The 27882-nt window shown below is 44.8% G+C and overlaps 2 protein-coding genes and 1 long non-coding RNA gene across 9 annotated transcripts in view; 1 reads left to right on the forward strand and 2 right to left on the reverse strand.

Moving 5' to 3' along the window:
• Positions 1-11947, reverse strand: part of camk2a (calcium/calmodulin-dependent protein kinase II alpha) — a 32526-nt gene extending 20579 nt beyond the window's left edge. For all 7 annotated transcript variants that reach the window (XM_030068462.1, XM_030068461.1, XM_030068460.1 and 4 more), the window contains exons 1-2: positions 11855-11947; positions 9408-9502 (exon numbers count right to left, since the gene is read on the reverse strand). In XM_030068462.1, the coding sequence (XP_029924322.1) occupies positions 9408-9502; positions 11855-11916 (157 nt within the window). In that variant the 5' untranslated portion in view covers positions 11917-11947. The remainder of the gene's footprint in view (positions 1-9407; positions 9503-11854) is intronic.
• LOC115371268 (uncharacterized) lies at positions 8574-27346 on the forward strand. The gene is made up of 3 exons (XR_003929349.1): positions 8574-8692; positions 23508-23511; positions 27336-27346. It is a non-coding gene; the product is annotated as an uncharacterized LOC115371268 (long non-coding RNA).
• On the reverse strand, positions 20878-27807 carry sra1 (steroid receptor RNA activator 1). Its single transcript, XM_030068488.1, has 6 exons — positions 27654-27807; positions 26407-26517; positions 25812-25898; positions 22883-23040; positions 22223-22331; positions 20878-21892 (listed from the first exon to the last, which is right to left on the reverse strand). The coding sequence occupies exons 1-6, from the start codon at positions 27700-27702 to the stop codon at positions 21636-21638; spliced, it is 771 nt and encodes a 256-aa protein (XP_029924348.1). The 5' UTR covers positions 27703-27807; the 3' UTR covers positions 20878-21635.
• Positions 27808-27882: the final 75 nt, after the last annotated feature.

The following is a 27882-nucleotide window of genomic DNA, read 5'->3' on the forward strand; positions in this document are numbered from 1 at the left end:
AGTAAACACACACACACACACACACACACACACACACACATACACACATACACACAGTGCTTTCTCTCTGTGTTGTGTTTTCAGGTGAATGAGGCTGCTCAGTCCTGTTTCTTTCAACTTCAGTTCACTTGAAAATTAGCAGCTTCTTGTCTTTTGAGGATTCATACAGTGTTGTCCTCACCCTTCTCTTTTTCTCCACTGGATCTCAGTGATGCTGACTTCACAGTAAGGCTGGCATGATGTGTTTATGTCCAAATTCAATACTATGTCAATGCTTGGGTGCGGATTCAATAGGTATTACTTTTCTACAGTTTTGCGATTTTTGTTGTTTGAATCCTCCTCTAGTTTGTGTCTGTAAAGTTTGATGAGGCTGTGATTCTCCTAGAGGTCACTATAGATCATTTTATATCGGGCTTCTTGTTTTCCTTCTACTGTCAGAGCAGAGGTCAAGGCTGCCTGGGCGCTGTCCAGTGCTGAAACCACCAATCAGGGCTGTGGCGCTGTCCAGTGCTGAAACCACTGATCAGGGCCGCTCGGTCGTGGCACTGTCTAGTGCTGAAACCACTGATCAGGGCCGCTCGGCCGTGACGCTGTCCAGTGCTGAAACCACTGATCAGGGCCGCTTGGTCGTGGTGCTGTCCGGTGCTGAAACCACTGATCAAGGCCGTTCGGTCGTGGCGCTGTCCAGTGCTGAAACCACTGATCAGGGTCGCTCGGCCGTGACGCTGTCCAGTGCTGAAACCACTGATCAGGACAGCTCAGCCGTGGCGCTGTCCAGTGCTGAAAACACTGATCAGGGCAGCTCAGTCGTGGCGCTGTCTAGTTCTGAAACCACTGATCAGGGCCGCTTGGTCGTGGTGCTGTCCGGTGCTGATTGTAGTGAGCCGCTTGACATTGGTTTTCCCCATTGGTCTGGGTCTCAATGTGAGGATGTGGTCAAATTGAATCTCACTTGCCTCTTTTTTTCAGATGTGCCAACACGGACGCATGTGATACAGCACGACATGTGGGGGATTCTCCGCCAATTAAACAACATGCGTAAAGAATAAATCCTTATAAACGTCTCCGGTTGCAAAAGCAGGTGAACTACATGTTGGAGAACGGCATTGCAGAGCCTAGCTCTAGTTCTTGGAGTTCACTGTGCCTTTTAGCTAATAAATCTGTTGGCTCAGACCGCTTTTGCACAGATTTTAGGAAAGTGAATGGGGCCACCAAGCCAGATTGTTATCCTCTTCCTCGCGTGGAGGATTGTATTGATAATGTTGGCAGTGAAAATTATGTAATGAAACTTGATTTGCTGAAGGGTTATTGGCAGGTGCTGTTAACTCCTCGGTCTTAGTCTAGATGAAGTTTTTTTTCTTTTTTTTTTTTTTTTCTTTTACAAATTTGTAGGGCTTACATTTTGATGTTTCTTATGTCTTTTTCTATTTCTTATACTTAAATTATTTTCTTGAAAATCTAAGCAGCTGCAGCTGACCCAGTTTCCCCTCGGTGATCAATAAACTATTTCTGATTCTAACAGGTAAAATCTAACAGGTAAATTTATGAAAAGACCAGCGACCGATAAATGAACACGTTCTGCAAAAAGAACTGGTTTGATAATGAATAATGATTGTGCGGCAGCCAGGAAACACAAGTTGTTCAGTGCCAAACAGAGCAGCAGGTCTGCAAACACATCACAGCTCCCGCCTGAGACAGAAAACATTCATCAGTCAGTTGAAGTGAAAACTGAAAACGCACTAGGTGATCAGACTGGCAGAGTGTTGCTGTTGTGTTGTGTGTGGCGGCTTGTGGTCAGCACCGGCCTCAGACCACACCTGGCACTCGGGTCCAACACCCTGCGGATCAGCTACCGGGCGAGCTCACAGCACCCGGGAGGATGCTGCTGATGAAGCAAATGAGAGGAAGAGGATGCTGTACGCAGGGTTAGGGTTAGATATGTCCCTAATACCTGGCAACATCTGCTGGTGTTTGCCATCTCAACTGGTGAAAGACCTTCAGATGTGTAAAATAAAGTGGATGTCGTACCATAAGACGAAATATGGTCTGGGATTTTGGAGATCATGATATCGTGATGTGGCAGAACAGTTTTCTGTTGTACCTATTCTGTATTTGCCTTCACCTGCCGAGGCATCAACTCCATGCCACCAAGGATCAAAAATCTCATTCTTACATTATTAACACCAAGGTATTTGGTCAAAAATATTGTGATAATCAGTTTTGTCAGCCTAAATCAACCTACATCTGCACAACAGCACAAGCAAGGAAAGTTAAAATGTCTGAACCCTTACACTGTAAAAAAAAAAAAAAAAAGTTTGTCAAAATTATAGAGAAAACCTCAAATAGCAACATGAAAAGACCATAAAATCCAAAATAGTGTATCACAGTGGTAGACACATTAAATGACCCTAAACCAAGAAATAGCACATCACTTTAATTTTTATGTGGAAAATTAACAGCAAAATACCATAATTTTAAGAGCATGCAATTACCCTAGTATTATTCTGTTTAAATTGGAGATTTTGCTCGTGTGCATTTAAATTTATAGTATAAAACCTTTTTCCATTCAGCAAAAACATACCTCAAACTGTAAATATATGCTGTAATATACTGTAAACAGGTTGATATTACAGCTGTTATTTTTTTTTCCACAGTGATATAAAATTCCACAATCTAAGAGCTTGAATCTGACCAAAAGATAATCAGCCATTTAATAACACTGTTCAGGCGTGAATCACTTTGAAGCACACTGGGAAAAATGACAGGATTACAGGAGAAAAAACTGTAGGATTGTTTGGTGTGTCATCTTCTAACTTTCTTTTTCCACCACAGCGCTCGCTGAACAAATGTCGCGTTTGGCTTCGCACCCGAACACACAGATCTGTACTGGCCGCCCAGCACACAGCCTGACGAACTGTCGCTTTTAAAAAAAAATGTTCGCCTTCACTTGGCACAAAGGACTCTTTAAATGAGCTCAGAGCGGCATTGTGGGAAAACCTGGAACATGACAGCCAATCTGCCCAAACTGCAGCAAAAAAAAAAAATAAATAAAAGAAAATAAGAAAAGAAAAACCAGAACGTTTTAAGCGGAGGAAGATGACAGGGCCGTCACCTGACCCCAGCACAGTTTACTGTCACATAGAAATATGTCATTTTTTCATTTATCAGTATTATTGTTATTCATTTTATCATTCTGATCAGTATTTTTAATGGCTATAATGCTCCTTCAGTCCGGGCTGTGCAGCTGCAGCAGGCGTCTCTCCTGTCAGACCAGCAAACAGCATGAAACTGAACTGAAATGAATGAAACAGATAGAGAGATGTAGACCAGGAGACACACACACACACACACACACACATACACTTTTTTTGTCAACTTTGCGGATGGTGTTGCTAAGCAACCAAAGGAAGTCTAAAAACCAGAATAGTGATCTGAAAAAAAAAATCAGCAGAAATGGAAAGAGAGAGAGAAAGATTTCCAGAATAGTCTTTCTCTTGGCTTTATTGTCTTGTATGTGTGTGTGTGTGTGTGTGTGTGTGTGTATGTGTGTGTGGTGTTGGAGGGGTGGGGGGTCAGTTTGATTTGTTAAATGCTGACCGCTGACCTGTGTCGCATGCTCAGGCTCCTCCCACCTGGCTGTGGCTCCGCCCACATGAGCAGATGGTTCTGTCACTTCTTGTCCAGAGCAGCGAGACAGAGGAACCGTCTGCACCTGAACGCCTCGCTGGCACACACGTCTCTTTATCTCGGCGTTTGTTTTGTCAAAACAAAAATTAAAAACTGTTCCTCTGGCTTGCGAAGATGCTTTCTAATATTTGTCCTCAGCTGGAAGGTGAGGACAGAGCAGAGGTTTGACAGCTGGTTAGGACGGCCGCACAGCGCACGTTCAAACTGAACTAATGAATGTCGATGAATGAATGTATTATTTATGTATTTATTTTGCTGCCTTTATGAAGCAGACCACGTAAAGTTACAGAGCGGGGTCGCCGAGCGACAAGGCTCATAGTGCGTAAAAGTGTCCAACGCTCTGCCGCCTCAGTAACTGCAGAGCTCCAAACCTCCTCTGGCATCAACATCAGCACAGAAACTGAGCCGGGAGCTTCATGGCCGAGCGGCTTCCAGCTCTGTGGGACCAGTTTGGGGAAGGAAGGCCCTTTCCTGTCCCAACATGACTGAGCCCCAGTGCACAGAGCAGCTCCATAAAGGCGTGGCCGGCTGAGTTTGGGGTGGAAGAAGTTGAGCGGCCCGCACAGAGCCCCGACCTCAACCCCATCCAACACCTTTGGGATCAACTAGAACGCAGACTGGGAGCCGGGCCCTCTGGTCCAACATCAGAGTCTGAGCTCACAAAGGCTCAAAACTCCCACAGACACTCCAACATCTGGCACAAACTCCCACAGACACTCCAACATCTGGCACAAACTCCCACAGACACAATCCAACATCTGGCACAAACTCCCACAGACACTCCAACATCTGGCAGAAAGCCTCCCAGAAGAGTGGAAGCTGTTCTGCTGCAAAGGGACCAACTCCATATTAAAGGCCCCATGCTGTCCACTTCTCCAGGGTTTTATTTGAACTGTTGATCTCCCTGCATGATGTATTTGTGGTTTTGAACCTGTGGTCTGATAAATATAGTTTCACAGCTCCTCTCTCTTGCTTTTCTCTCAGAGCTCTGGCAGCACGGTTCGTTTAGCCAATCAGAAGAGAGAATCAGCACCTCTCCACTGATTGGCTGACTGTATTCTGAGTGACATATGGTCGGGCCAATCACAAATGATAAAACAGTCGGCGCTGAAATGAGCCGAACAGACGAGCAAATTTGGACAAAACTCCTGCGGGACCATCAGCCGCCGGTCTGTCCCAAGTGTTTCTTTTGGAAAAGTGAGCAGGGAAACATGAGTCTGCTGGCATCGTCTGTGGGGCAGCAACGTTTCTTCAGCATGTGGCTCACCTGTTAGCTTGTCACCTGGGGAGCGAAGGCAGGCCGGCTAGTTTAAGTGGGCGGAGTTGCCTTAGTGTGACATCACAGAAAGAAGGAAGTGCTGTCTGCTCGTCTTAAACGGAGAGTTTGCATTTTCTCTGTTTATCACAGGTTTAATGCATGGGACAGTGTTTATGTGGCCCCGAGAGCTTCCCTATCACCAAAAAACAACGAAAACTGCATTTTTCATGCCATGGGGCCTTTAATGCCTCTGGACTTAGAATGGGAGGTCAGAGGAGCTCCTGCAGGTGGAACGTGGAGGTGGTCCAGGACTTAAATCCATGCAGTGTACCTAATTTTTCTTTTTTTTTTAATAAAGAAATTGAATTTACTACCTGTTAACTGTCATTATGCCACTGTTTACAATGTTGTCTGATAGCGTATTGTGTACCCATTCATACACTTAATCAATAAAAAATAACAATAAAAATCAAAATAAAATAAAATAAAATAAATGGATTGATCAGTTGTACTTTAGCCTCCAGGTTCAGAGAAACTCTTCATGTGTTTTCTTGGCACAGAAGACGATGAAGTCCAATCTCAAGATAATGGGACTAAAAAGAAGCCGTGAGCAGCGGCAGGCGGCGGCTCAGTCGAGCTGTTTGCTTTGCATGTTTGCTCGGTGTAAAACGCAGCGAGGAGGCCGCCAGGCTTCTGTTTGCAGACATTACACAGCACCGAGCCAAAAGAAGCAGCATCTGCACATCTGCAGCCCGATCCGTCCGATCTGCAGCAAACCTGCATCCCAACACGACTCACAGCGCTCCTCACATCTCCTGTCCTTTGACGGGAAAGGATTGGATTTTTTTCCTTGTTAGGAGAAGAACATTTGACCACTGAAGACCGAGGCTGGATTCATTTTGAAACCAGATTATATCCTGGTCTACCATGACAATCTTATTGTGGCAAACTTCAAAACTGGTTTCAAATGAAGAAAAGGATTTAATGTAAACCTCTTTTTAGATTAAATTTAATCCTGTTGCACCAAAACTCCAATTTAAACTAACTGATCTGATCTGATGGGCCCTTCACTTGAAATGACACAAAAATGAGCAAAAAAAATAGTAAAATGTTACAAGAACAATTTCAAGAAAAAAGATCAGGAAACTACTGCTGGACAAATTAGAAAAACAGATTGTCAGAAACACACACATACACACACTACAGTAAATTAGCAAAAAAATTATCGTGAAATTGGCAAAAATTAGTGTCCTTCTACTTTAAGATATTGTCCTTGTACTGTCACAATCTTCTCATTGCTGTGACTTGGGCCGATTCAGAAGAAAACAATCTGCTGATTCTGGGCTCAGATCAGCAGGATCTCCTTGTTCCTGAATCCCATGTCAGAGTAGAATCTGCTGAGGGGATCAGCTGCAGGCCTGAGACACGGCCAGCAGGGGGCAGCACAGGTGGAGAAGGAAAACTACTTTCCCCAGTTTTTTTCTTGTACATTTACGACTTTAATCTCCGAAATTCAGAGTTTTTTTCTCCCCCCTCCCCCGGCTCCGTCACTGCTTCCCTGCAGCAGCAGATCAGCTGACAACACAACAACAACAACACAACAACACAACAACACAACAACACAACAACAACAACACAACAACACAACAACAACATGGCCACAGTAGGATGAAAAAACATGTAAGCAACACAGTGAATGAAGAGAGAGAGAGAGAGAGAAAGAGAGAGAGAGAGAGAGCAGCGGTGGTCGAGCGAGCTACACAGTGAATGAAGAGATGAGAGAGAGAGAGCAGCGGTGGTCGAGCGAGCTACACAGTGAATGAAGAGATGAGAGAGAGAGAGAGAGAGAGAGAGAGAGAGAGAGAGAGCAGCGGTGGTCGAGCGAGCTACACAGTGAATGAAGAGATGAGAGAGAGAGAGAGAGAGAGAGAGCAGCGGTGGTCGAGCGAGCTACACAGTGAATGAAGAGATGAGAGAGAGAGAGCAGCGGTGGTCGAGCGAGCTACACAGTGAATGAGGAGATGAGAGAGAGAGAGCAGCGGTGGTCGAGCGAGCTACACAGTGAATGAAGAGAGAGGGAGAGAGAGAGAGAGCGCAGCAGTGGTCGAGCGAGCTGCACAGCGAATGAAGAGAGAGAGAGAGAGAGCAGCGGTGGTCGAGCGAGCTACACAGTGAATGAAGAGAGAGAGAGAGAGAGCAGCGGTGGTCGAGCGAGCTACACAGTGAATGATCTCTTCATTCACTGTGTAGCTCGCTCGACCAGAGAGAGAAAATTACAAGAAAACCAACTTTTCCAAGTTTTTTTTTCTCGTAAATTTGTGATTTTATAATCTCAGGATTTTCAGGTTTAATCTCATGAATTTATGACTTCAATCTCAGAGAATATCTAAGTTTAAATATTTTTTCTCAGAGAATTTTTTTTCTCACTTTGAGAAACTTTTTTTAGTGATATAAATTACTGCACCAGCCTGCTGCCACCCTGAGTCCCAGTGCTAATATTATTACTAGGAAGTGTTGATATTACACAACAACACAACAACACAACAACACAACAACACAACACAACAACACAACAACACAACACAACAACACAACACAACAACGCAACAACACAACACAACAGCACAACAACACAACACAACACAACAACACAACAACACAACAACACAATTGTTGGATTCTTTCAGGGGTTGACACGACCACAATAGGATGAAAAAAACGTGTGTGCTACACAGTGAATGGAGAGAGGGAGAGGTGCAGTATGTGAAGAGAGAGAGAGAGAGAGAGAGAGAGCAGCGGTGGTCGAGCGAGCTATACACTGAATGAAGAGAGAGAGTGCAGAAGTTACAAAAACAAATGTTTTGATAAGTTTCTGAATCATACAGTACGAACTGAGGTCCACACACACACACACACACACACACACACACACACACACACATACACACAAACACACTCACACACACACACACACACACACATAACCATGACTAAACATCGACAGCTTCAAAGCCAAACTCCTCACCTTCCTGTTTCCTCGCAGAAACAATAAAGTTGTTGTGGTTTGACATTTCAAACCACAACAACTCTCTCTCTCTCTCTCTCTCTCTCTCTCTCTCTCTCTCTCTCTCTCTCTCTGCTGCTGCATGGCCGGGATCCACCAGACCACAGCCTCGTTAAGCCTCGTTAAGCACTGCTAATCATTCCCCCAATCATGGTGTTAATGCTAATTAGGGCCTTCATTAGGTTTCTTAAGGACAACAACCCCCCCACCCTCCACACACACACACACACACACACACACGCACACACACACACACACACACACCGCTCTCCACCGCCCACAGACGTCCCAGCTGCCTTTCTTCCCTCATCAGCTGTTTGCTTTCCCCGTCCGCTGCATGTCGACCGTGACGGTAAAATCAGAGATCATCTATACAATGAGATCTTCCACCTGAGCAGAGTGTCAGCTCCGCCTGCAGGGGGCGCTGCAGAGGCTGAGCAGAGTGTCAGCTCTGTAGATGATAATCCTGCTCCTCCTGCAGGGGGCGCTGCAGAGGCTGAGCAGAGTGTCAGCTCTGTAGATGATAATCCTGCTCCTCCTGCAGGGGGCGCTGCAGAGGCTGGACACAACACTGACCTGCAGGCTGTTTAGTTCAGTGCTGCCCCCGCTGGACACAACACTGACCTGCAGGCTGTGTCTCTGGCTCACAGCAGCAGGTGGACGAGGTTCAGATTTGAATCTCTGTCGGTGAAATGATGTGAATGTGTTTCTTCTTGTCTTGTTTCTGAATCAGCAGCCAGACTGAGCAGCGTTCAGCACGTCACCACAGCACCGAGTCAAACTGTTCACCGTTTCTCTAAATGTCTCAGGGTACAACATCAAGGTCACGGTCACTAAAACAAAACTAAAAACTAAAACTAGGCATGAAAACATTTTAGTTTAACTGAGATAAAAATAAAAACTGGACTAAACTAAAACTAAGTGAAATGATGTTGTGCTCTTACAAAACTGAAGTCAAATAAAGTCAAATAAAAATATACAGAAAGTGTGTTCAGTGCTGCTGGTCAGTGTGTGTGTGTGTGTGTGTGTGTGTGTGTGTGATGGTTACTGAGACTGGGACGTGGACATGACTGGGAGTCTCTGCCTCCACAAAGTGAAGAGCTAATCTGACAAACAGCAGCCAGATTAGAATAAAACAGCTGACAGCAACAACAACTCAACAGAGAACAGAGAACCCAGTCTATTAAAGTTGTAAAATTATGGGAAAAAACCTTGCAAATTCTGAGTTTATTGTCACAAATTTATGAGAAAAAACCTCAGTCGGAGCAGAAGGAGCCTGCAGGCCTGATGCACAGCAGCAGACTCAACACGTGGAGAAGAAATCCAGTTTTTTCTCATAAATTTGTGAGATTATAATCTCATGAATTTGTGAGATTATAATCTCCTTCAGGTCCTCACCTCTGGCTGAGAGCTTCTTGGTGTTGATGATCTTGGCGGCGTACTCCTGACCCGACAGCACCTTGACGCAGCGGCGCACGATGGAAAACGCTCCCCTGGAAACACAGCAGTAGGAACCAATCAGCTTCTGCCAGGTGGAACCCACTGCCCCGCCCCCAACACACACCCACCCACCCACACACACACACACACTGGTTAGGAAGAGGAGGCTTCCTAACCAGCTTCCTCGTTTGGAGTAAAGTCATTCCTGTTTTTTTTTTCCTGAATTATAATCTCATAATAATAATCTCATAATGATCTTGATAATTCAGGGAAACAGCAGAGAATATTTTTTGGCAGGTTGGTGAATGCAGCAGACGCCAGAGCTCGTTCAGAGACGTGATGGCGCTCGGTTCAGCCACCAGAGGGCAGCGCGGCGCACTCTGTGTCGCTGGTGCTGCTGTATGATAACGCAGTAACATGACGTGGCCTACAGGGGGCGCCTGACTGCGTCAGAAGGCAGGCTGGGTGTGGGACGAGTCAAACACACGGAGTTCAAACCCTAACCTTAACCTTCACTTTGACAGAGCCAGGCTAACGACTCCCATAGACCTCAAGTCTTTATGCTAAGCTAACAGGAAATGCTACCCATAGGAGCTGAACCAGTGGACGTCCAGAGGTGGAGATGCTGTCCAACATCTGGTCTCAGTCTGGGGAAGTCGGGAGAAGATAAAGGGGATTTTGACCAAAATGTTGGAATATTCCTTGGATTATTCTTGCTTGTCTCTTTAAATTAGCGCTTTCAAAGTGTCAGCCTTTAGCACCGTTAGCTCTCTTGTCCTCAGACAGCAGCGCTCAGCGAGCAGGACATGAAGACACACGGAGATGCTGAGTTTACGGCTCAGTGTTTGCAACTTGAGCCAAATGTCGGTGAGTTTTGTTGGCGGAGACGCACAGGAAGCTGAGAGCCGACACGAGCTCATCATCCTCGTCTTCCTCCTCCTGCTGGAGAAACACTCGCCTGCTTCCCTGATTTGACGCTTCACTGCTTTGTGAAATATTACACTGCTCTAGAAGAATACTGCAGTAATAACAACAAAAAACACAGTCATTAGATCGAATTTTAACTCTCTCTCTCTCCCTCTCTCTCTCTCTCTCTCTCTCTCTCTCTCTCTCTCTCTCTCTCTCTTTTTCTCTCTCTGTCTCTTATGAAAGCTGTATTCTGCCACCCACCAATACATTATGTAAGGGACTCTTGGCGCTCTGTATGTGTGTGTGTGTGTGTGTGTATAAGTGTGTGTTTCTGTGTGTGTAGGCAGTGAGTGGGATGGGGTCAGAAAGGTGCTTCACTCATCCCTCTATTTCTATCTCTCTCTCTCTCCCTCTCTCTCTCTCTGTCTGTCAGTTCCATGAGGGATCAGAAACCTGTTGGTTTGGATACAGTAACAGGTAGAGCCTATAATATATAATCCATAATCTATAATGAGTCAGAGTTGTGATGTGAGCTGCTGCTGATGGATTTTTTTTAGATCCTGCAGTTTGAAGATGCTTTCATTTTTAACACAGCAGCAACAATATTTAAATCAATTTAAAACAAAAACAAAAATAACATTAATTATAACATGGCCAGTGCATTCCCAAATATTAATACTATTAAAAATAGATGTAAATGTTTAAATAATGACACAAATACATTTTTAAAAAAATATATAAACAGAAACAAAGACATACAAAAAAGATAAAATAATAAAACAACCACAAAAATTTAAATAATAAAAATCTGAAAAATCATTACATAAAAATAATAAAAAAAAAACACATTACTGAGTAAAATAATATAAAATAAAATGTCAACACAAAACTAAAAGGTCATAATATAATAAAAATTACTAGTAATTAATAATGATGTTGATGATAATAATCTGTTTCTATATGTAATATAAAATTTTGCAAAAAATTTAATTAGCAGTTAAATACAAAAATATAGTCATGAAATAAGCAAAAATATTAAAATAAAATAAATGAATCAACAGAAATGTTAAAACAGTCAATAAAATAATAAAAAAAATATTAAAACAAAACTAGAAGGTTGTAATATAATGATAAAATACTACAATATAATAATAATAATAATAATAATAATTGTGCTATTACTTTACAGAAAACTATGCAAAAAATAAAATTATAGAAACAACCAAATAATTACAAAAACACAGTCATAAGATAAGCAGAAAGATAGAATAATAAAATAAATAAATCAACAGAAAAATAAAAAATTCAAAAAATAACCAAATTGAGTAAAAGATCAACTAATAAAATATTAAAACCATAAAATATATTAACAAAATACAACTCAGTGAAGATAATATTAAAAACAACAACGACAATGATGATGATGATGATGGTGATGATGATGGTGATGATGGTGATGATGATGGTGATGATGATGATGCTGGTGTTGGACTTACTTGCCCAGCTCCTCATACAGCTGATACTCTTCGGTGAAACGAGTGCAGATGACCGTTGCCATGGTGACCCGGCGGGGCGAGGGTCAGGAGCCTTCCTGTCCGTCTTCCTCTGAGGATGATGAAGATGACCAGGAGGAAGGTGAGGACTTACCGTGTGTGTGTGTGTGTGTGTGTGTGTGTGTGTGTTGGTCTATGAGTGTGCACGGAGCAGAGGAGAGGAAGACAAGATGGAGGGAAAGTGGCTGGACAGAGGAAGAGGAGGAAGAGGAGGAAGAGGAAGAAGAGGAGGAAGAGAAGATGGAGGGACGAGAGAGCGGCTTCTCTCTCTCTCTGTCTTCATCTGACGGAGAGAGAGAGAGAGACAGACGCTTTCAGTCCCTCTGCCGCCCGCCCACTCCCCCCGCAGCCAATCACAGCACGCACACACACACACACGCACACACACACACACACACACACACACACATACACACACACACACAGTAACCATGGCGACTGCATCCTCTCTCTGAGCTGGAAAGTGAAGCTTCATATGATGCCAGCTCTCTCTCTCTCTCTCTCTCACACACACACACACACACACACACACACACACACACACACACACACAGAGTAAACACAGTGTTAAACAAGTACTCAGTTATTAAATACAACAGTACTACTGTTAAGGCTACCACAACTACTAGTACTACTACGAATATTGACAGTTCCTAGTAATAATATTAGTACTAGGACTCAGGGTGGCAGCAGGCTGGTGCAGTAATTTATATTTAAAAAAAAAGTTTCTCAAACTGAGAAAAAAAAATCTCTGAGAAAAAATATTTAAACTTAGATATTCTCTGAGATTGAAGTCATAAATTCATGAGATTAAACTTGAAAATCCTGAGATTATAAAATCCCAAATTTACGAGAAAAAAAACTTGAAAAGTTGTTGGAAAAGTTGTTTTTCTTGTAATTTTCTCTCTCTGGTCGAGCGACCACCGCTGCTCTCTCTCTCTCTCTCTCTTCATTCACTGTGTAGCTCGCTCGACCACCGCTGCGCTCTCTCTCTCTCTCTCTCCATTCACTGTGTAGCTCGCTCGACCACCGCTGCTCTCTCTCTCTCTCTCTTCATTCACTGTGTAGCTCGCTCGACCACCGCTGCTCTCTCTCTCTCTCTCTTCATTCACTGTGTAGCTCGCGCGACCACCGCTGCGCTCTCTCTCTCTCTCTCTCTCCATTCACTGTGTAGCTCGCTCGACCACTGCTGCGCTCTCTCTCTCTCTCTCCATTCACTGTGTAGCTCGCTCAACCACTGCTGCGCTCTCTCTCTCTCTCCATTCACTGTGCAGCTCGCTCAACCACTGCTGCGATCTCTCTCTCTCCATTCACTGTGTAGCTCGCTCAACCACTGCTGCGCTCTCTCTCTCTCTCCATTCACTGTGTAGCTCGCTCAACCACTGCTGCGCTCTCTCTCTCTCTTTCTCTCCATTCACTGTGTAGCTCGCTCGACCACTACTGCGCTCTCTCTCTCTCTCTCATCTCTTCATTCACTGTGTAGCTTGCTCGACCACCGCTGCGCTCTCTCTCTCTCTCCATTCACTGTGTAGCTCGCTCGACCACTACTGCACTCTCTCTCTCTCTCTCTCTCTTCATTCACTGTGCAGCTCGCTCGACCACTGCTGCGCTCTCTCTCTCTCCATTCACTGTGTAGCTCGCTCGACCACTACTGCGCTCTCTCTCTCTCTCTCTCTCCATTCACTGTGCAGCTTGCTCGACCACTGCTGCACTCTCGCTCTCTCTCCATTCACTGTGTAGCTCGCTCGACCACTACTGCGCTCTCTCTCTCTCTCCATTCACTGTGTAGCTCGCTCGACCACTGCTGCGCTCTCGCTCTCTCTCTCTCTCTTCATTCACTGTGTAGCTCGCTCGACCACTGCTGCGCTGCTCTCTCTCTCTCTCCATTCACTGTGTAGCTCGCTCGACCACTGCTGCGCTCTCTCTCTCTCTCTCTCTTCATTCACTGTGTAGCTCGCTCGACCACCGCTGCTCTCTCTCTTCATTCGCTGTGCAGCTCGCTCGACCACTGCTGCGCTCTCTCTCTCTCCATTCACTGTGTAGCTCGCTCGACCACTGCTGCGCTCTCTCTCTCTCTCTCTTCATTCACTGTGTAGCTCACTCGACCACTGCTGCGCTCTCTCTCTCTCTCTCTCTCTTCATTCACTGTGTAGCTCGCTCGACCACCGCTGCTCTCTCTCTCTCTCTCTTTCTCTCTCTCTCTCTCTCCATTCACTGTGTTGCTCACATGTTTTTTCATCCTACTGTGGCCATGTTGTTGTTGTGTTGTTGTGTTGTTGTTGTTGTGTTGTTGTGTTGTGTTGTGTTGTTGTGTTGTCAGCTGATCTGCTGCTGCAGGGAAGCAGTGACGGAGCCGGGGGAGGGGGGAGAAAAAAAACTCTGAATTTCGGAGATTAAAGTCGTAAATGTACAAGAAAAGAAACTGGGGAAACTAGTTTTTCTTTTCCACCCGTTCTGCCCCCTGCTGGCCGTGTCTCAGGCCTGCAGCTGATCCCGTCAGCAGATTCTACAACAACTAGTTTTAAATGTTTTTCTCATAAATGTTTTTTTTTTCTCCACAAATTTGACTTAAATCTCAGAATCTCAAAGTCTTTTTCTCATAACTGTGCGACTCCTAATCTGGGGGAACGGGGTTAAATAATCCCGTTGTAGTTGCAGAAGAGAGAGAGCAGGAGCAGCAGCAGCCAGAACTTCAGTCTGCCTTCAGCCCTGCAGTACCACTGGTACCACGACTGTGATTACTAATACATGCAGTAATACTCCTGCTACTGCTGTACTCTGATACTGAGGAGGTTTTTATATTTTATGGTTGCTGTGCAGTGACACTGAGCCCATCCTGCTCTCCTGTCTCACTCTCTGCCTGAGGGACAGACGAGCCTGTCTCTCTCTCTCTCTCTCCCTCTGTCTGTCTGTCTCTCTCTCTCTCTCTCTCCCTGTCTGTCTCTCTGTCTATTTTTAGCTGTATTTCTCAGCCCGGGGGATGAGGTACTTTCTCTGTTTCTTTCTTTCTGCCACTCATCTTTTCCGCTCGGCTTCTCCTCTTCCAGCCCGTCTATCAGCCTCTCCTTCTCTCTCTCTCTCTCTCTCTCCCTCTCTCTCCCCACGGACGAGCGAGGAGAGGAGCAGGTCTTTGATTCTGATTGGTCAGCACGTTCCGCTCCAAAGACGCGAAACACACTCTGACTGCACAACAGCCGAGGTAAAAGGAGAAAGAAAGAAAGAAAGAAAGAACAAAAAGGAGAAGGTGCTGTTTTCTGAGTGTGACTCCGCCCCCTGGTCGGTCACCTGCAGAGCGCTGCAGGTTCGCTCACCTGTCGGCTCTCACCTGGCCTCTCCTCAGGCTCCGCCCCCTGCACATGCAATAAAAACTCAACTAAAACCAAACATTCTGACATCATAAAAACTAAATCAGCGAACCCTCTGACAACAAACTGAACTGAAAACAAAAAATGAATGAAAAATACAAAACTGTGATACACACCAGTCAAGACCTTTAGTCTGTGTGTGTGTGTGTGTGTGTGTGTGTGTGTGTGTGTGTGTGTGTGAGAGAGAGAGAGAGAGAGAGACAGTAAAGACAGGGGAGAGTCACGTGACGGGCGTGGCGTGGCGTGGCGTGGCGTGGCGTGGTGGGCGTGGCGTGGCGTGGCGTGGCGTGGCTTGGCGTGGCGTGGCGTGATGGGCGTGGCATGGCGTGGCGTGGCGTGGCGTGACGGGCGTGGCGTGGCGTGGCGTGGCGTGGCGTGGCGTGGCGTGGTGGGCATGACATGGCGTGGCGTGGCGTGGCGTGGCGTGGTGTGGCGTGTGGCGTGGCGTGTGGCGTGGTGTGGTGGTTAATGTTGCAGGTGTGTTGCGTGGCGGGTGAGGCGCGTGGCGCGGCAGCTGTGATGTCATCGCCCTCTTCTGGTTTCTGAGCCGTTTCTTTTGCTACAAGAGAGGAAGTGCCGCCTGTTGCCATGGAAACAGACTCTCACAGGCTCCATATTAAAACGTTTCTCTTACATTTTCAAGTTTTTTTTTTTTTTTTTTTAGCTGTTTTTTGATTTCTGGATAATTTTCACACATTTTTTCTCCTTCATCGTTTTATTTATTTATTTATTTATTTTCCGATATAATTTTAATGAAATATTTGTTAACCCTAAACAAGGTTTGTGTTGGTGTTTCTAAGACTGGATCATGAGTGTGCAGGATCACTAAACGGCCTGGGTCCTGGTGAAGCAGCACTCGTGTGAGCAGCACGCAGACTCGAACACAAACTCAGTCCAGGAAAATGAAACTACATGAGGCTGACTGAACGCTCGCCGCCCAAACGCAGATCTGACTGAAATCTGCAAAGCTCAAAAGTTTTTGTCACCAAATCAAAGCCTGAATTTTCCTGTGGCGTCCCTCGGGGTCTGGGAGTCCTGACGTGGGATTTTCTGAACCCTCCAGGGCTCAAAGACGGTTCCATGTTGCACTAAATCTGTAAAACAAAGGCTACCAACATAAAAATCCCTGCAACAACTTATGACACATAACTGACCATGGGACTGGCTTCATACACTTCCATCATGATGCTGTAACACCTATACACACTGAATAATCAAACACAGTGTTTATTCCAGATTTATGACCAGAGTAACTCACGGAGCTGAGCTGCAGCTCAAATGAAGCGTCAGGGTCAAACTCTCACCTCCTCTGTTTGTTTTCTGCTGTTGACCCTTTTAAAAGGAAGCAGCATCACTAACATGTTCAAGTGTCACTGGGTTTCAATTTCAATTTTTTTTAAAACTGTCAGTTTTGTTTTATAATCCCATTAATTTACGCATTGACACAGTTGGCGATTTTTTCCCCAGCATTCCTTGCGGCTGCAACTGTGTTGCTTTTTGGATGATGGATTTATATTCCTCGTATTTATTTCAGATTATTGTCTGCTCCTCCGTCGTAAAGTATGCAGCTCAGGTGGATTTTTCCTTGTCTGCGATTGGTCGTCTGCAGCAAACTCCGCCCTTTTTATGTGAGCGCGCACAGATCTAGATTGGAAAAGCCCGGGTTCAGTCAGCGAGGTGAAGCTTTATGGGACTGAACATCAGGATTGTGGATGTCTGGTTAAGTGAAGCCACATAACTAAGAGAAACCCCGGGGATGTTAATCCAGCTGCAGGGGACAGGGGACAGGTGAGGCATTTCTGATGAAGCAGGAGGCGTCAGGTCGTCGCTGCCTGCACGCGCTCTGATGCAGGACCACTTCCTGTCCTGAGGACGCCGGCGGAGCCAGGCGGCGCTCACGGCGTCTCCTCACCGCAGAGCGAAATCAACTCAAAGAAACACTTCCACCACAGAACGCCAACTTTGGTTGCATTTCTCCTCTCAGCAGCTCAGTGTGGGAGGACAATGACTAATTATGAAGCGTTATGAAAATCAACCAGGAGATGGGGGTGGCATGTAATGTTAATTTTTAGATGCTTCCAGCCCAATCTGATATTTAGAGAGGCTGTTAACTAAAGTGACAACAAATTTCATCAGTGACTATAACTTTATCACCAGAGGAATTCTTTGCACTACATAATCCACGGCCATGCGAACACTGGCCCCAGAAATAATCTGCTGTGTCATGATAAATGGCGTCTTCCATCAGCAGCAGCGTCCGGGTCGTGTCCACACGAGGACGCAGAGATCTGAAAACGCCGTTTTTGTGAAAGACTGTGTTTCATCCACACTCATGTCTCGCAGACATCTTTGAGAAAGCCGTCCTTCCACAGGTGAAACGCTGCAGCGCGAGCTCAACAGGTTTTTCCTCACAAATCTGCGACTTCAATCTCAGAATTTTTTTCCTCATAAATTTGTGAGTTTTTTTCTCATAAATTTACCACACTAATCTCAGAAAATATCCGTTTTTTTCTCAGTAAATTATGACTTTAATCTCAGGTTTTCTTCTCTGAGTATCAGCCCGGGCTCGATTTCTCTCCCCTCCACTGGCCCTGACATCTGACTGCTGCCACTTTCCTGTTTTCAAGAACGACATTTATGGTTTATCTGGTTTATGGTTTATCATCTCTTTATACTGTGAATTTGGACATTGCCCACATCTATGCACATTGTATACATCAATGCACACTGGTTTTTTGTTTTTTTGCACATTGTTTTTTGCACATTGGGTACTTAGATCTTTAGATCTCAAGGGTCATCTTTTATTCTTTATTTTTTTATTTACTTAATCTTGTACTCTGTGGATACTGCTGAAAACTGTGAATTTCCTTCAGGATGAATAAAGTATCTATCTATCTATCTATCTATCTATCTATCTATCTATCTATCTATCTGTTGGTCGTGGATGCTTCCCACAGGAGTCCATGTAAAAACAGTGTGTGTGTGTGTGTGTGTGTGTGTGTGTGTGTGCACTGTGCTGAACTCACTGGTGTGTTCAAAATGAAGGGAGCATCATTAGCTTCATGCTGCACTTCACTACACAGTGTGTTTAACCAGGGCTCAGCAGGGTGAAGGTGAGGCTGGCGGCGGAGGCAGACACCTGGCTCAGGTGGCGCCGGCTCGGCTCAGCTGATGTGGACGGACGCCATAAAACCAACGTCTTATGCCAGGAGTTCATGTTCGCTACGAGGGGTCAAAGGTCACCTCCCCCCGAGCCCTGCTAACATTGCCGCCTTGCTGCAGGCGGGTGTTAGCTGTGTTCAGTGTTGCAAAGGGGTGGAAAGTTTCTGGTAAATTTCCCGGAAAGTTTCCAAAGATTCCCGCGGGAATTTTCACTCTGGAATATTGGAAATTTTCAGGAGATTTTTGCTTTCACTCTTTTTCCAATTTTTCCGAAAATTCCCGGGAATATTCGGCTCGGGAATTTTGGCAATTTTCGTTTTTTTTTTCTTGTTTTCCATTTGAATGAGGTTTTTAAAAATTTTCCATGGAAATTTATGCTTGGGAAATTTGGAAATTTTCATTTTTGTTGTTGTTAACTTAAGGTGAATGGGGCAAAAATAAACAATAATCAATAAAATAAATGTCAGCATCAATATCACCACTTTTTTTAGTTGCTGAGGGGGACAGACAGTGCTGTGGAAAAGTATTTGCCCCCTTCCTGATTTCTTATTTTTTTGCATATCTGTCACACTTAAATGTTTCAGATCATCAAACAAATTCTGATATTAGACAAAGATAACCCAATTAAATATAAAATACATTTTTTAAATGATGATTTCATTTATTAATGAAATCCCCCATTACATCTGGCATAAAACTGACACAGCATTTCATGAAAAGAACATCATACCAACAGTCAAACATGGCAGTGGTAGTGTGATGGTCTGGGGCTGCTTTGTTGCTTCAGGACCTGGATGACTTGCCATAATTGATGGAACCATGAATTCTGCTCTCTACCAGAAAATCCTGAAGGACAATGTCCGGCCATCAGTTCATGACCTCAAACTCAAGCGCACTTGGGTTAAAAAGCACCATCAAGTCCACCTCTGAATGGCTTAAAAAATAAACAAAATGAAAGTTTTGGAGTGGCCTAGTCAAAGTCCAGACTTTAATCCAGCTGCGATGCTGTGGCATGACCCTAAACAGGCCTTTCATGCTTGAAAACCCTCCAGTTTGGCTGAATTAAAACATTTCTGTAAAGAGGAGTGGGCCAAACTTCCTCCACAGCGATGGAAAAGACTCATTGCCAGTTATGAAAATTCCCGAAAATTCCCTGGAAATTCATTATAATGTAACATGTTTACATGCATATCTGCTTATAACAAACCAAAATGTTTATTATGTATACATGTATATGACCAGGTGAAAGCAGTGAATTTAAATTCCCGAAAATTCCCCGAAAATTCCTGTTTATTCCCATTTATTCCCTTTAATTTCCAAAAATTCCCATGGAAATTTTCCGACTTTGAAAATTCCGGGAATTTTGCAACACTAGCTGTGTTTTAACCGTCTTTCAAAAGGCTCGAGTCCAGGTGACGTCGCTCGTCTTGCTCGAGTCTGTTGAGTCTGCAGTGTTTCTGTGAGGGAGGGCGGTCGCACACCCGCGGCCACGACGCCAAACACCCGTCACACCCTGGAGACGCCAACGTCAAAACACAGGTTGAATTTGACAGATGTGCCTCTGTGCTGAGGCTGAAGGTGTGAGAGCCGTCCTGCAGCTTCTGCTCGCCTCCTTTTCCTCTCAAAAAACAAACAAACAAACAAATAAATGAGTAGTGATTTATTTTTGTTTTAAAATACAAACACTACATTCTGAAATACAAGCCATTTTTCTTTTTCATAGCCAGCGAGGGATAAAGGAATTTTTTTTAATGATTTGATTTTCATTTTCTATTTCTTAAAACAAGAAGTATAATCACTACAAACAAAAAAGGAAACTAAAAAAGGGTTAACTGTTTTAATTGGTGTCTGTGCAGCCTGCACACCTTTCACTGCAAGATCCCCCTTCATCATCATCATCACCATCCTCCTCCTCCTCCTCCTCCTCCTCCCTCATGCTGGTCCCGTCTGGAAAACAACACGTTAACATGATCTCCACATTTCAAACACACACCGGCTGATCCATGCTTATGACACAGTGCAGTGTGTGTGTGTGTGTGTGTGTGTGTCCTGGGATTTGTCAGTGTGGTGAGGTTTGTGTTGACTGAGATTACTTACAAGTAAATAAATAATGCTATTTATTATTTGTTATTATTTATGACTGGCTAAGTGGCCAGAATAAAAATGCCAAACTATAATGATGTAACACGGGACACAGACGTGTGTGTGTGTGTGTGTGTGTGTGTGTGTGTGATGGCCAGGCTGTAGGCTGCAGTGTTTGCCCGCTCTGACTCCACGGTGCGCTGGCGACTGTTTCTCAGCTCTAAATCTCCTCATCCGCTCTCAGGAAATGCCTTTTTTTGTTTCTCTTCTCTACTGATTTTATTTTTTGTTCTTCAAAATAGAAACTGAAAGTCAAGCCAATTTTAGAATTCCTCTCATCCCATTTGGACCATGAAATATACAAACGTATTGTATTTGTTTATTAGTTTAGAATACAGAGACAGTGCACGTTAATAAACATTTCTGTAAACATGCCAGTTTAGCCAAGTTGGCTAATTTTCAGCCGTAGTCTCTATTTCAAAAGTTTTGTATTTTACAAGGAAAATCAAATAACCACTTTTTTTTTTAACACGTTTCTGAAAGGAAAATAATGAGCAGAAGAAAAGGGCCCTTGTTGTTGTTGATGATGATGATGATGATGATGATGATGATGATGATGATGATGATGATGCCTCTGGTTTGGGTTGCAGCTCATTTTGGAATCAAAGTCTGTGTGTGTGTGTGTGTGTGTGTGTGTGTGTGTGTGTGTGTGGCAGAGCCGTCTACATGGACAGAACATGTTGCTGAGTCTCTCAGCAGGAGCAGACAGGTGGAGGTCCTGAACGCCTCACATGCAGCAGGTGCAGCTCTTCGTAAGCTCCGCCCCTCTGGAGCACAGGTGGAAATTTCAAACTCATGACAGTGGACAGAAGGCTGCTGCAGGTTCAAGTCCCCTAGAAGATAATGATTAATGTGTTCATCCATGTTGATGTGTCCTTGAGCAAGGAACTGCAGCCTCTCCCCGCTGCAGGGTGGGGCGCTGACCTCTGACCCCTCGGCTGCAGCAGGTGTGTGGGGATCTCCGGCACAGCCCATCGGGTCTGGGTCGGACAAAAAGATGCAAAGTTCACACAGAACGCAGAAGGAACCAAAGAGTCCTGAGACGACAAAGCAGCTCAAGACTGGGAGCTGGTGGTCTCCTCTGGTCCTGCGGGGTCCTGGTCCGGTCCTGCGGGGTCCTGGTCCGGTCCTGCGGGGTCCTGGTCCGGTCCTGCGGGGTCCTGGTCCAGTTCCAGCAGCTCTGGGCTGAGGTTTCGGGTCTCAGCGATGAGTCGCTTGACACCCACCATCCATTGGCTGACCTCGGTCACATGGTCCACCATCAGAGAGCGGTGGATCTCATCTGCTGAGTCCCAGTGACCAGACTGCAACTCTGGAGAGGGAGAGAGGGAGAGAGAGGGGGAGAGAGAGAGAGAGAGAGAGAGAAAGAGTGAGCTGGGACCACTTAACAATAATTATCAGTAACAGGTTTGTTGTCATTGACCCGGCTGATGTGAACTCTGCTAACATCAATCTGACTTCAACACAAACCCTGATAACTTTATTTGGACAAACAAGTCCGAGGCTCTGGCGCCTCCTGGTGTTCAAAACATGAACTACAGTCGACCATGTGACGGCTTGTCAGTACTGCAGTTATAATAAAATACTGCTAACTAAAGATAATTATCAGCTGCAGATGGTCCCAAGTGATCAGACAGGTCACCTCGGGTCAGGGTGCCCATGCGCCGTCTGACAGGCAGCGAGAGTCTTCCTGACCTCCAGCCGGCCTCCAGGACTCCAACCCTCTTCGCTATGTCGTCACACACCTGACCCTGCAGGCAGAGGTCAAAGGTCACCGGCTCAGTCACACCAGACAAAGCAGCACAAACAGTGTTTTGCATTATTACTATTATTTGTTTTTTTAAACATGGATAGATGATCAGCTGCACATGAAGATGTTGTGATCGTTAGAGCAAGGAAGTCGCTCTTGTGTCCCCCTAGTGGCATGTTGGAGTACTGCAGGGAGTATGTGAGATTTGTTTAAATATTAGTCATGCATAATTCCTAAAATAATCAGCTAATCCGTTTTCTTGTCATTCGTTTACTACTTCATGTTTTTTTTTTTTTTTAAATTAACTATTTTTAAAAATGAAAAGTTTCTGTTTGTTTTTTGTTGTTGTTTTTATTTTGTCATTTTCAGGTAAGTTTCTTGTAATTTTTTGTTTAAATTTTCAAGTCTCATGAAATCTGATGTTGATCCAGAATCAATGATTTGATGTTTAAATTGGTAATTTCAGAGTTTTTTGTCAATTTTTTTGCTAATGTTTTGAAAGAAAGCCAGTGAGTTCATGTGCAGTTTCCTGTTTGCCAGCTGGTCACTTACTGGGACGGCTTGCCGACAGGCTCCGAGTGCCCAGTTCAGCGCAGAGACCACGCCCTCTACATCAGGCTCACTCTCTGATTGGCTGCTGTCTGGCTCTCTCTGAGATGCAATCGGACCTGGTGGTGGAGGGGGCGTGGCCATACCGGGAGGGGGAGGTGCTAAAAGGAGACATTAGAGTACATCAAAATTGATCTGATTTGACTTTCAGATGTTAATATTAACATGAACAGCATAACCAACAACAACAATAAGTATTATTTGTATCATTGCTGTTATAATAACAATGATAATAATTGTTATTCATGTTGTTAATAATAATATTAATAATAAGAATTATTAGTTGTGGTAATAGCAGTAAAAGTATAAAAGTGAAAATAATTTTTTTAGCAGTTTCTGTGAGGCGATACTGGAAGAGCTAAAAACAAAATGGACTAAAGCTAAATGACATGATATAAAAACACATTCAAAATAAATTCTGTGGAACTGGTGGAACAATACATAAAATAAGATTTAAGAAAAACACCATAAAACTGCATTTAAACTGGTAAAAATCAAAGGCGACCTACGTAAAACTGAATCTATAAAAACACATTGTGGAAGCTTTATAATGCTCTCTTAGCATCAGTCCAGTCACTTCCCCCTGCGGGACGAGGCAAGGACGTCCCCTGTCCCCAGTGTGTATTGCCATGGTGACTGAGCTGCTGTTTGTTTACGACAGCGCTGCTGCATTGAGCGGATAATTCAAGGTGTCGGGGGTACGTAACCTGTTATTATACGCCGATGACCCTCACCTATACCTCACTAACCAGCAATCAGGTTTCTGCTCTTCAGATCCCTGCCTCCACGCCTCCCTTCAGAGGAGTGACCTCACACTGCAAATACTGGGGCTTTACGGTCCCTCGTTCCCTTCATCTATTATATACATTCAGTTTTTCTCCCTTAATTGCGAAAATGTGAGCAAGATATGGAGTGCTGGTGCACACTACCATTATCAACGGCTGGGCTTATTAGCTTGCTTAACATGAATATTTTGTAAATATTCATATTAATTGTAAATCTACTAAATGCAACTGTTCTTAATGATATTACTTGAAAAATTGATTAATTGACTTGGAATCCAAACACTCATGAGGAAACTTGGGAGTGAGACATGACAGCATTATTTTATCACTCATTCATACAGGTTTTTTTTAGCATACTGTTTTGTTTCATGGTTTTCCTTGTTATCATAATATCTCAATAAAACTGTCAACATGGCCGCCTTGCAAGAGTCAGAACCAGAAATCCTCTGTTTCCTTTAGTGTTGGAATCATCAGCTGTATGAAATATCATCTCCACCAGGTGGCAGTCTGGAGGGGATTGTGCATTTCATCATGTGTGTCTATCAGGTTGGTATCAGCACTGTATGATGAAGGACCTCTGCTGGTTGTGATGTTTCAAAACCTTTGAACAACCTGTTGTCTGCTGGTCTTTGGCCTCAGTCCGAGTGCTGGAAAACAAAACATTCTCCGGCGCTCGGACTTCAGCCAAAAAACGCCCCTTTTCCCACCCACCAGGAGAGGGTGACCACACAGAGGCACGGCCTGTGTAGGTAATGATGATGACAAATAATGTTGGCATTTCACTGTGAAACTGACAGATCACATGGCTGGAAGTGTTCCCGTCCAGATTTGCACACCAACACACGACAACACGCCACGTGGAGATCTGCACTCCACAAATCAGAGGGTTTCCGGGTGGTTCCCGTTGCCATGACAACAGCTGTGGAGTTTAACTGATGTCACAGCATTGGCAGAAGACTTTGTTTGAATAACTTTATTGAAACCTCCATGGTGACATTAGCAGCAGCTGCTGTTGGTGGATCTCTGTCACGCCGTCACAGCAACAACAAATTCAAACCATCTGCTGCCGATAAAGTTATTTCTTAACGATAAAAACAGGTTAACGTTAAAAGCTAATTAGATGTTAGGTTAATCCTAATGATCTGTGTTGTTGCTGAAGAATGTTGTGGCAAAGCCTCCAGCAACATCTGAGTTTAGTTATTAGAGGTCAGATCAGCTGCTGCTGCTGGACATTTACTGTTACAGTGTGAAGCTGCACAGGCCAAGGAGAACCAGAGAAGAACCTGAGGAGAACCTGAGTAGAGCCTGAGGAGAAGCTGAGGAGAACCTGAGTAGAGCCTGAGGAGAAGCTGAGGAGAGCCTGAGGAGAACCTGAGTAGAGCCTGAGGAGAAGCTGAGGAGAAGCTGAGGAGAACCTGAGTAGAGCCTGAGGAGAAGCTGAGGAGAAGCTAAGGGAGAGACGCTGCACACACTCCCCTCAGCATTATTAACCTCCCTGATTTACTTTATAGGCCTTCAGCAAGAACACATGCACTGCCACAGTTTACACTGGGAGCAGCACACTCACACACACACACACACACACACGGCAGCTGAGAAGCTACAGCAATATTACAGGAATATTACAGGGATATTACAGGCGACAGTGATAAAGTCATGGTAGAGTTTCTGCTCCCGACGTCAACAAACTCTTCTGCGGAGCCGCAACATCAGTTGAATGTTTACAGCCGTTGCCATGGCAACAGGAACCACCCGGGACATACTCTGATTGGCCGTGCACCAGAGTTCAGTGTGTGCGTCTGCAGCCTCCTCGTCTGGTCGGGCTCAGGAGGCTCTGCTGTGTGAGTCGGTTCTGAAGCACGCAGCGCCCTCTAGAGGCACGGCCGCCACCGCAAAACCAGCGTCACCATGGCAACCTCAGCTTAGAGACTTCATTCCACACACTGGCTGAATAACCTGCATGGTGTTCAGTCAGACCAGCTGTCAATCAGACCAGTTGTCATGGCGACGCTGGGGCTCCACTCTGTGATGCTGGTGTTTTTAACAGCGTTAAAAAAAATTATACTGGGCTTCTGCTGCTTCCTCACCTTGGCACCGAGGGGGTGGGGCAGGTCCACACGGAGGCGGAGCCAGAGGGCTGAAGGAGGGTGGGGCAGGGGGCGGAGCTCCTGGACCTGGGAACCAATAGATAACCTTTTCATTATCTTTTCTTTTCTTCATTAATTTCTTATTGCTTTTATCTTGAAGTTGCAGCATCACTTGATTAATTTATTTATTTATAGATTTTTTTTATTATTATTTATGTATGTGTATATCTATGTGTGTGTGTGTGTAAATAAATGACACTGCCTTCCTGCCTCTCATGTCTTGTACCATCCTGATCCTTCATCTTCCTTCTGTTTTCTTGCTGCTGTTCTGTCTTTTATTTTTCTGTCGTATCCTGATTCTTCCTTCATGTTGTTCTGCTCTTCTTTGTCTTTCTGTTGTTATTTTGCTCTCTGGTTCTTCTGCTCTGCTGTCTGTCAAACTTCTGTTTTTTAGGTTGCCTTATAAATAAAGATGATTATTATAAATGTTTGATCAGGTCAAAACGCCATTTGTTTTTACCACCTTGGAAAAAAATAAATAAAACGTCTGAAATAAGGACAAAGTATGGATTTATGTTTTTGGTGGCAGTTTTACCGGCTGCAGGAGGAGCCACCCTCTTGGTGAGGAGGTTCTTCCTCGGTCCGTGGGCCGTCTGGAGGCCGTACGAGAACTGAGGGGGGTCGTTCCAGCCTCGCTCCTGGTTACCTAGGTAACAGACAAACAGGAAGATCTTTACTTGACATCACAGAGCTGATAAGTCAATGTCATCGCACACTCAGCAAACATGCACACACACACACACACACACACACACACACACACACACACACACAGGTGTACTGATCTCACATGACCGATCCATCAGTTATCAGGCCTGGGTGATTCCGTAGTCCCATATTGATAATGTTTCAATAAATTATATCAGTTTTTTGATTGATATGACAGCCCATATGAAAACCTGCCAGACTCCGCCCCTCCGTCTGAAAGACAGCAAAACAAAAGCGAGTGGGCGGGGCCACGTTTCTGATAATATGGTTCCATTTTCCTTTTAGTGAGTTTGTGTTTAATTGAGTCTGACAGAGAGACAGCAAGTTGTAGTGTTTTGCTCTGACTGACCTGCCTTAAAGGAATATTTCACCGTTTTGGTTCAAAATGTACTTCATCTATCTATCTATCTATCTATCTATCTGTCTGTCTGTCTGAGTATAAATCTGTCCATCTATCTGTCCGCCTGTGAGCAGCTGACTCATCCTCCTCTCCGCACCTGAGTCACACCTGTTCAACCTGCAGTCCGTTTGATCGTCGTTACATTTCATGACAGGAACGGGCATCTTCACTCTCACCCGTCAGACAGAATTACAGCCGGAAAACGGGCATTTTGCGGTTCCTTTGCTCCGCAGGGAACACACACAGCTGGCAGGACATGACCTGGGACTTTTCTGACCTGACAGTGTCTCCTGGTCATTTCGGCTTACGGAGGGCCAGGCACAGAGCATTTCACTTCAGCAGAAGCTCTGTTTAAGGGTTTGGTTTGCGTCGCCCTCCGCCTGTGTTCTGGGTTAAGAAGACAGGGGAAATAACAGGAAACCGACTGTGAAGGTTTACATTTTACTGACATAATCGATTCCCGGTGAATCACTTTATGCCGAGTTTACCACACAACAAACGCCCCACATTTCGGTGTACACTGTGCGTCCTACTGCCGAGACAAGCGGAGCCTTAAACTGCCGGCTCTCTAGACGGACTTTGGTTCAGTGTGACGCCTCAACGGAGACCCACCGCGGCCAGCGAGCTAACAGCTCGCCTCACAGGGCAGAGCTTTACCTGGAGAGAAACTTTACCTGGTTTAATGAACATGTCCTCCATCTTGGCTCTGCTGTCTCCGTCCATAAACTGCGGCTGCAGGGACGGAACGGAACGGCCAAGCTAAAGCTACAGGCTAAACTCAGCTGTTTTTCCGGTACACGTGGCCCATGTGACGTATTTCCTGTTCTGAGCGAGTCTCAGTAGTAATCAGATAATAGATGCATTAGAGATATTATTCAAAGAGACATTGTTTCCAAACCTGCA

The sequence above is a fragment of the Myripristis murdjan genome, chromosome 14 (genome assembly GCF_902150065.1).
Source record: "Myripristis murdjan chromosome 14, fMyrMur1.1, whole genome shotgun sequence".
Lineage (NCBI taxonomy): Eukaryota > Metazoa > Chordata > Actinopteri > Holocentriformes > Holocentridae > Myripristis > Myripristis murdjan.